At 44.0% G+C, this 9,797-nt stretch overlaps 1 protein-coding gene across 1 annotated transcript; it reads left to right on the plus strand.

Moving 5' to 3' along the window:
* The first annotated feature begins 5,217 nt into the window (after window positions 1-5,217).
* LOC139406737 (protein Dr1-like) lies at window positions 5,218-8,750 on the plus strand. Its single transcript, XM_071149719.1, has 3 exons — window positions 5,218-6,059; window positions 6,295-6,458; window positions 6,931-8,750. The coding sequence occupies exons 1-3, from the start codon at window positions 5,840-5,842 to the stop codon at window positions 7,075-7,077; spliced, it is 531 nt and encodes a 176-aa protein (XP_071005820.1). The 5' UTR covers window positions 5,218-5,839; the 3' UTR covers window positions 7,078-8,750.
* Window positions 8,751-9,797: the final 1,047 nt, after the last annotated feature.

Genomic DNA, 9,797 nt, shown 5'->3' on the forward strand with positions numbered 1-9,797 from the left:
AGCATACAAAGAGAAGTTTTGGAAAATCTGTGCAACAATGTTGGAGAACTGCAAATTGGGAGTGCACACACTTTGTAATTTTATTGAGAACCAGTTTTTACGATTCCTGTACTCCTCAACATCTGCTGTAGAGGGAAACGTGAACGGTATATCTATACAGCCAATGACTCCGGGCAAGTTCCCATATCCATAGAGCTCTGCCTTGTACTGTAGTTGTCTTGGGCAGCAGAGTCAGGGAACTTGATGTAATTGTTTTTCACTTCATTTAAAGCACTGCAGACTTTGTGGACTATTCTGCATGTTTACTTACACCACACAAATCTCCTGTTTCACGATGGAAGGTTCAAGATGCCAAAAACCTCAAGGTGATCAGTACTTGTAGGGAAGGAGGAATGGGTCTTCAGATGAAAGCCTTGGCTCAAGCAAACAAATGACGTCATCTACAGTTTCGTTGTACATACAAAAACGGTCACGGAAATTTGATTTAATCAAAATCATTCAGTGGGTTGCTCCTGTCTATAACCACCCTTCTGTCTGGCCTTGGTGCTGCTCTTTGATACTCATTGAATTAGTCCAGGTAATCCATTTTCCTCCATTGCCAAGGTCAACCTGGGAGCCAACATCCATTCATCTGAAGTTAAACCTGATCCATTCATCTGAAGTTAAACCTGCAGGTTTAATTTAAGCCTTACCTTAGATCTATACTGACCAAAATGTAAACGCAATATGTAGCAATTTCAACGATTTTACTGAGTTACAGTTCTTCATAAGGAAATCAGTAAATTGAAATAAATTCATTAAGACCTTGTCACACCCTGATCTGTTTCACCTGTCTTTGTGATTGTCTCCACCCTACTCCAGGTGTCACCCATTTTCCCCATTATCTCCTGTGTATTTATACCTGTGTTCTCTGTTTGTCTGTTGCCAGTTCGTCTTGTTTGTTCAAGTCAACCAGCGTTTTTTGTCTCAGCTCCTGATTGTTCCAGTCTCTCTTTTCTCGCCCTCCTGGTTTTGACCCTTGCCTGTCCTGACTACGTGCCCACCTGCCTGACCACTCTGCCTGCCCCTGAGGCTGCTGCCGATCTGTACCTTTGCCCCCCTTTGGATTAACGACCTCTGCCTTACCCTGACCCTGACCCGGAGCCTGCCTGCCGCCCAGTACTGTTACCCCACCTCTGGTTTACTGACCCGTGCCTGACTAGACCTGTCTATTGCCTGCCACTGTTGGAATATTAAACTATTGTTTTTTCGACGTGGTATGCATCTGGGTCTTACCTTCATACCTGATAGTACGTACTGGCCATGACTGACCCAGCAGACCCGGACCAGTTGCGCAACGTCATCTCCTCCCAAGGAGCTTCCATTGGTAGGCACAAAGAATTGGCCGCCCCACCGGCCACTCCACCTTCCCGGGAAGCCCCGGTTACCTCCTCCAGAACGCTTTAATGGAGAGCCGAGCACCTGTTGGGCGTTTTTATCTCAGTGTGCCCTCATTTTCGAGCTTCCGCCCTCCTCCTTCCCCTCGGATCACTCCAAAATAGCCTACCTCATCACGCTGATGTCTGGAATGGCTCTCACCTGGGCTACCGCCGTATGGGAAAAGCAGCCTTACATATGCGTGAGTCTGGAAGGGTTTGTGGGAGAGGTGAGGAAGTTCTTTGATGCCCTGTTCTCCGGGAGAGAAGCTGCACTGAAGCTAATCCAGCTCCGGTAGGATGCCCGCACTGTGGCCGACTATGCGGTGGATTTCCGTACATTGGCAGCGCAGAGTGCGTGGATCCAGTAAGCACTGTTCACCATGTTCCTGCACGGCGTTTCAGAGGAGGTTAAGGACGAGCTTGCGGTTCAGGAGTTACCCACAGATTTTGATTCCCTCGTTACTTTGACCAGCCGCATCGATGGGAGATTGCGGGACCGACGGTTGGAGAGGAAATTCGATTTCACTCACACGTCCAGGGATTCCACCTCGCTTCTGAGTCATCCCAGAAGTCCCAGACAGTCCCATGGCCGAGAGCACCCGAGATTTCCATACCTTTATCAAGAGTCACCGTGGAGGACCGAGGCACTGTTTCTCGAGCGCATGCAACTAGGTAGGGCTGGGCTGTCGCCAGTGGAACGGCAGCACAAGGAGCTGTCTGTATTGAGGGACTTTTGGTCATTTTGTGTCCTCGTGCCTGGTAAAAGACCAGGCTCACCGGTAGGAGCGAGTACTCTGGTGGGCCACATGGGGAACTTTTCTGCTTCCCTTACTTGCACCCCTTTTCATGTCATTCTGCTGTGGGGAAACCAGTCCAAATCTCTCCAGGTCCTCATTGACTCTGGGGCCGATGAGAGATTTTTGGACGCCACACAGGCTTCCGAGCTTAACATCCCCACTCAGCCCATCCCATCAACCTACAGATTTCAGAGAATCACAGCAAGACCATTCAGTTCCTGCTCATCAAGTCCCCCCAGATCCCTGTGGTTTTGGGATTCTCCTGGCTCCAGCAACGCACTCATACACTGGTCTACTGGTGCCATCATGGGCTGGAGTCCATTCTGCCACGCCCATTGTCTGAAATTGGCTCAACCTGCCCCGGGACGTCTTCCTGTGGCCTCGGAGGTGGTTCCGGATCTCTCCGCCATTCCCGTGGAGTACCAGGACCTCCTGGAGGTGTTCAGCAAGTCCCGGGCCACTTCTCTTCTGCTGCATCGCCTCTATGACTGAGGGATTGACCTTCTCCCTAGCACCACGCTGCCCCGGGAGCATCTGTACTCACTGTCAGGACCTGAAACCAAGGCTATGGAGGACTACATTGAGGACTACATTGGGGAATCCCTAGCTACTGGATTTATCCGTCCCTCTTCCTCTCTGACTGGAGCAGGGTTCTTCTTTGTGGAGAAGAAGGACAAGACCTTGTGCCCGTGCATTGACTACCGGGGACTCACTTAGGGTTAAGAACCGTTACCTGCTACCAGTCATTTCCTCTGCCTTAGAGCCGCTCCAGGGGGCCACTGTGTTTTTCAAGCTGGATCTACGGAACACCTACCACCTGGTGTGGATACGAGAGGGGGACAAGTGGAAGACTGCCTTCAACATGGCCAGTGGCCACGAGTATCTGGTCATGCCTTTTAGCCTCACCAATTCCCCTGCTGTGCTCCAGGCTCCGGATCCATGGACTGCCCGTGGACATGTCTCCGACCGGGGGCCTCAGTTCTCGTCCTGGTTCTGGAAGGCGTTCTGCACCCTCAGTGGGTCGTCGGCCAGCCTGTCCTCTGGGTTCCACCCCCAGTCCCATGGCCAGTCGGAGCGAGCCAACCAGGACCTCGAGACTACTCTGCGCTGCCTGGTCTCCGCCAACCCCACCACCTGGAGCCAGCAGCTTGTGTGGGTGGAATACGCCCGCAACACCCTTCCCTGCTCTGCCACGGGTCTATCACCATTTGAGTGTTCCCTGGGCCTCTGTCGCCTATGTAGATATTCCATAAAAAATCTGCTGTTTCCAACTACAATAGTCATTTACAACATTAACAATGTATTCACTGTATTTCTGATCAATTTGATGTTGTTTTAATGGACAGAAAATGTGTTTTTCCTTCAAAATCAAGGACATTTCTAAGTGACCCCAAACTTTTGAACGGTAGTGTATATGTAAATAATAAAAAATGCAAAAATAATAAAAAATTATTCTTCCATTAGGGGGTGAGTAATCACTGTCCTGATATCTAGAAGCTCTTTTCAGTTATAATGTTTCTGCTACTGTCTCTTATGTACAAAATAAGTTACAATAACGGAAAAAACACACAATCGCACAATTGGTTAGGGGACCATAAAACGGCAGCCATCTCATCCGGCGCCGTTATAAAACCATGTGCCTTTTACTGAGGAGTGGCTTCAGTCTGGCCACTCTACCATAAAGACCTGATTGGTGGAGTGCTGCAGAGATTGTTGTCCTTCTGGAAGGTTCTCCCATCTCCACAGAGAAACTCTGGAGCTCTATCAGGGTGACCATCGGGTTCTTGGTCACCTCCCTGACCAAGGCCCTTCTACGGCAATTCCTTCGACCTCATGGCTTGGTTTTTGCTCTGACATGCGTTGTCACCTGTGGGACCTTATATAGACAGGTGTGTGCCTTTCCAAATCATGACCAATTAATTAAATTTATCAAAGACGGACTACAATCAAGTTGTAGAGACATCTAAAGGATGATCAATGGAAACAGGATGCACCTGAGCTCAATTTTGAGTCTTATAGCAAATGGTCTGAATATTTATGTAAATCATGTACTTCTGTTTTCTATTTTTTTATACATTTGCAACCACCACCTGTTTTCACTTTGTCATTATGGGGTATTGTGTGTAGATTGATGAGGACAAAAAAACATTTAATCAATTTTAGAATAAGGCTGTAAGGTAACAAAATGTGGAAAAAGTCATGGGGTCTACATACTTTCCGCATGAACTGTATGTTACTTTGCAGAGTACAGATAGACCACAAACTTCCACGTCCACATGATATCCCTATCCCTGATACATGATACTCCCTTCAAGCCTTTTAAAGCCTTCACTATATGCACCCTTTTATGCTCCATAAGCAGAACAAAAAATGACAGTGGCAAAATCATTAAACACAACATTTTGTGATCAAATGATCAAATGAATTACCTTTTTTATTATCAATTATAAAGCAACATAAAAGTTTCATGGTTGTGTCTTGAAGAGTGTTTATGTTGAAAATGTACAGCTTCAAATGCTGACGGAAAAGTTACCTTTGAATTTTTGATTTTATTTTTACTGGGTAATCTCAATAGACTTTTGTATTGACAGAGCCTACAATAAAAGGATCCACTGATAAATTGTGTGGAGATCCAATTATGTAACAATGTTATCTACTGAGTCAGTAATGATTCAGAGGTTATATTGCACTAGCATTCAAAGGCCCTGTAATCCAATATTAAAAATGACCTAAGCATTATTATATCCACTTTTTGTTTGTCTGAACAAACACAAAATAGGAATATGGTGACGTGATGAAACGAATATGGTAAAAGTCCACAGCAACTCTTGTTTCAGTCTAATGTGGAAAGCGAAATGATCTTGCAAATCCAAGTATTATAGCCATAGGTCTACTTGTAGTCTTGGCCCACATTTTTATGACAGTATTATTTCGCCTCCAATACAGTAGACGGCGACATGTGTCTTTGGTCGGCAGCACAGGCACTGTGAAAAAAAATATATACCGGATATGGATTTTGTTCGCGTGGAGTCGTTTCCGGAGACATTTCAGTGCTGATGAAGCAGACATAAGATAATAAATTAATTAAAGTATTTAATTCGGGCGATAAAGGAACAGCAATTATCTTTCAGTGCATACAATATTTTGTTTTACATTTTTGGGGGGATCAGCACTGCGTTACGAAATGATCCCAACGAAACGCTTGCTAGCGTAGCTATGTCCTCAAAAGCCGCTGCAAAGCAATGTTGTTGCTAGCTAACGACGTTGCGAGAGGGACCATAGCTAACGTAACTCGATAGCTAGTTTTCTCCTCGCCATCATATTTACGTTGACTTTTCCGTTACATCCAACGCCTCTGCAGTAGCATTATGGTGTGCTGTGTCAATGGGCATTTGTCTTGTAACTATCTAGTTTACTATACATAGAAAACGTTGTTTAGTTTAATAACTTTTCGAAACCAACTACTCCGAGTTCGGCTAACTAGCTAACGTTAATGTTAGCTTCTAACTCACGACATTGTTCAACGCAAAGACCGCTACGAAACCCTACTATCAACGCAAGGCTTTCTTCCAGTTTCGTTTGTACTACGTTAACTTGACAAGCTTGCTAGTTGTCTGGAATACGATGGCTTCTTCGTCGGGAAACGATGACGACCTCACCATTCCCAGGGCAGCTATCAACAAAATGATCAAAGAAACTTTGCCCAACGTACGGGTTGCCAACGATGCGAGAGAACTTGTTGTGAACTGTTGCACAGAGTTCATACATCTAATTTCATCAGAGGCGAATGAAATATGTAACAAGTCTGAAAAGAAGACTATATCTCCTGAACATGTTATTAATGGTTAGTGATTTCAATGCATTATTGTACTGTGTGGGTGTTTCCCATTCTTGCCATGTATTTTGAAGTTGATGTATGTTAGCAATAAACTAGCCTGGTCCCACATTTTGTTCTGTTTTACCAGCTCAAAACAATCAGATCTCGATCCAGGCTAGCAGTGCACTATTAGGTCCTCAATCAAGTGACAAGATAGTTTTCAGTTTTTCCCCCCTAACCTTGTATTCATAATTTTCCACAGCACTTGAAAGCCTGGGTTTTGCGTCGTACATCACAGAGGTGAAGGATGTCTTGCAGGAATGTAAAACTGTAGCACTTAAGAGGAGAAAGGCCAGCTCTCGCCTGGAAAACCTGGGTATACCAGAGGAAGAGCTCCTTAGACAACAACAGGAACTCTTTGCTAAGGTAATGTTCAAGTTTGTAGTCTGAGTGCTATTCTGTTTGTGCTGTCATGCCACAATAAAGTTGGCAAAAGCCAAAACTGATCTGGGACTAAGCTGTCAGCCCAAAACAATCTGGGACCAGGCTATCAAGACACAGTAATAAGATCAAGACTGAAAACCTGTGTTAGGAGGTTCAAGTTGCATAACCTAATAGGAGTCAGACCATTTCCTGTTGCATGTCTGACTCTACACTTTCACACACAGATCACGTGGTAAGTGTACATTGCCTGATGATCTCATCTTTGATTAATATCCTTCACACATGAACATGTCAATTCCCAACACCAGTTTCTACAGGAGAGACAGTACAAAAATGAGAGCCTGGACTGGGAAGTGAACCCCGGTCTCTGGTGGGGGACAGTATATGCATAGAGTTGTGGTGTTACACACAACCTGAATCACTAACCCTGACTAACCTGTTTATTATGTTCCAGGCACGGCAGCAGCAAGCAGAGCTAGCCCAGCAGGAGTGGCTCCAGATGCAGCAGGCTGCCCAGCAGGCCCAGTTGGCTGCAGCATCTGCCAGTGCTGGACAGCAAGCTGGCTCCTCACTGGACGAGGATGACGAGGATGACATGTGATGATGAAGATGATGACCCCTGGGTCCTGGAATTTGGGCAACAACAAGAAGGCAGGGTCATCTTCATAAGGGCACACCGTAGCAAAACATTTTGCAATGGATACTGGAAGCAAGTGTTTCTTATTGGATCATTACAGATAGTAGGCTACCACCCTGTTCCGGGCTGTTTTCTCCCTGTTTCGTGCCTATTGAACACGACCCAGGCCATATCCCTTTTCTTTGGACAGTGTCAGCAAGCAGCCCTCTCTCTTCCAACGCTCTCATTGGTAGAGATCTGAGCTATATAGAGGCATAATGCGTGTAATCCCACCAGTCCAGTATCAGGCGTACATGTTGTTATGGACATTTTCAAGCTATATAGATAGACATATTTTTTTTTGAATTTGACTGTAGTATCTGAAAATGCACTTATTTGGATAAAGATGCATTTTCAAGCATTAACTCCACTCAGCTGAAATTGTATTTTTGCCAATCACAAATCAAATGTTAACTCCGTCATGGAATTGTCATGTGCTGTGTGATTTGGAGATTATTGTTGGATGCAAGGTAGAATGGAACATGCTGAAGGTAGAAAGTGTATTGGAAAAAAAGTATCATGGTTTTGGCTATGTTGAGAAAAGAACATTAGTACAGTTCAGGTACTGCTCCTTTAGATTGTTTCTAATAGATTATTTGGGGGGTTCAGGAGAACAGCTCCTCACTCTTTGCCAAAGGTGGGCTTTACATATTTCTCCTACCCGTTTGTGGTCCTTTTTTGGTAGTAGTTTTGACATAAATAGTTCCTTACCCCCTTCTTTGTATGTTTGTTTAACAGGACGGATGTGTCTAAAACAGCACCCTATGTCCTATATAGTGCATTACATTTGACCAGAACCCTATAGGCCCTGGTCAAGTATTGCACTATAATGGGAATAGGATGCCATTTGGGATGCACACAATATTTCTGAAACACTTAGGGGGGTTGTGAATATGTATTTGATTTGTAAAATTGGGTTTGAAAATGCTTTTTGTTTTATTTTAGCTCCGTCGTTATCAAAGTAGGTTGATGCTTTTTTTCTTATGTTCACCTACAGTATTTCTAATTGATTAGCTACTCATTTCAGAATATTTTTGACTCATAGAACCAAATATATAGTGTGCTTCCCAAATGGCACCCTCTTTCCTATGTAGTGCAATACTTTTTTACCAGAACCCAATTGGCCTTGGTCATAGTGCACTATATATGGAATAGGGTGCAATGTGGGACACAACTTAACAACCCTGAGCATATGAGATGAGGCCAAGGTGTATGTTCCATGTGTAGAACAAAGAGACTTGGGTGCAGTGTGCACTCAGGTTACTGTTCACAATGCTGATGGTAACTTGCACTTTGGAAAAATGCTTTATCTTGGCTTAATCTGTTTTTGTTTGCATCCCAAATGGCAGCCTATTTCCTTTAGTGCATATGAATACTTTAGTTCTAGTTAAAAGTAGTGCACCATGTAGGGAATAGGGTGCCATTTGGGGCGCACACTTTTTTTCTCCAGTGTGGAAGGAAAAAGTTGCATTGTGAATGTGTGGTGAATTGTTTAAAAATGTAAAGATTGGTAACCTCTAGGTGTGATACACATTCACATGCCTTCTATAAAGTTGTATTCTTTAAGCAATAAAGTTAACATGTTTTATAGAGACCAATCCTTCCTCTTAATGTTTTGTTGCGTTATTTACAGTCCTTTCCTAATTTTTTGTTAACTATACTATGTTAGCCCCCTCAGTTTTTCATCCTCATGGACAAAAGCTTTTTTTTTACTGTGACCAACAAGTCATACAATAAGCTGTTATGATACATTTCCACCATATTCCAAGCAATGTAAATCCAATGTTCACCCATCTGGCTAAATTATTCTAAATGGGAAAACTGGAATATACTGGAATGTAAAATATTTGCATTGAGTCTAATGTGGACTGACTGTAAGTTGCTCTGCATAAGAGTCTGCTAAATCAGTGGTTTCCAAACTGGTGTGCGAGAGGTCGCCCCCCCCCCCCCCAGTTTACAACGGATACTGAAGAGTGTTTCCTATTGGATAACTACTGATATATACAGTGCATTTGGTAAGTATTCAGACCCTTTGACTTTTTCCACATTTTGTTACATTACAGCCTTATTCTAAAATGGATTCAATTATTTTTCCCTCATCAAGCTTCACACAATACCCAATAATGCAAAAAGTTTTTAATGACAGCTTTTTAGAAATGTATGCAAATGTATAAAAACAATAAACTAAATGATCAACTTTACATAAGTATTCAGACCCTTTTCTCAGTACTTTGTTTAAGCACCTTTAGCAGTGATTACAGCCTTGAGCATTCGTGGGTCTGACACTACAAACTTGGCACATCCATTCTTTGCAGATCCTGTCAAGCTCTGTCAGGTTGGGTGGGGAGTGTCTCTGCACAACTATTTCAGGTCTCTCCAGAGATGTTCGATCGGGTCCGGGGTCTGGCTGGGCCACTCAAGGACATTCAGAGGCTTGTTCCGAAGGCACTCCTGCGTTGTCTTGTCTGTGCTTAGGGTCGTTGTCCTGTTGGATGGTGAACCTTCGCCCGAGTAAGAGGTCCTGATCGCTCAAGTTGTAGAAACATCCTAAGGATGATCAAAGGAAGCAGGATGCATTTTAGCTCAATTTTGAGTCTCAAGGAAAAGGGTCTGAATACTTATGTAAATAAGGTATTTCAGTTTTA

Source organism: Oncorhynchus clarkii, chromosome 4 (assembly GCF_045791955.1).
Source record: "Oncorhynchus clarkii lewisi isolate Uvic-CL-2024 chromosome 4, UVic_Ocla_1.0, whole genome shotgun sequence".
In the NCBI taxonomy this organism is placed as follows: Eukaryota; Metazoa; Chordata; class Actinopteri; order Salmoniformes; family Salmonidae; genus Oncorhynchus; species Oncorhynchus clarkii.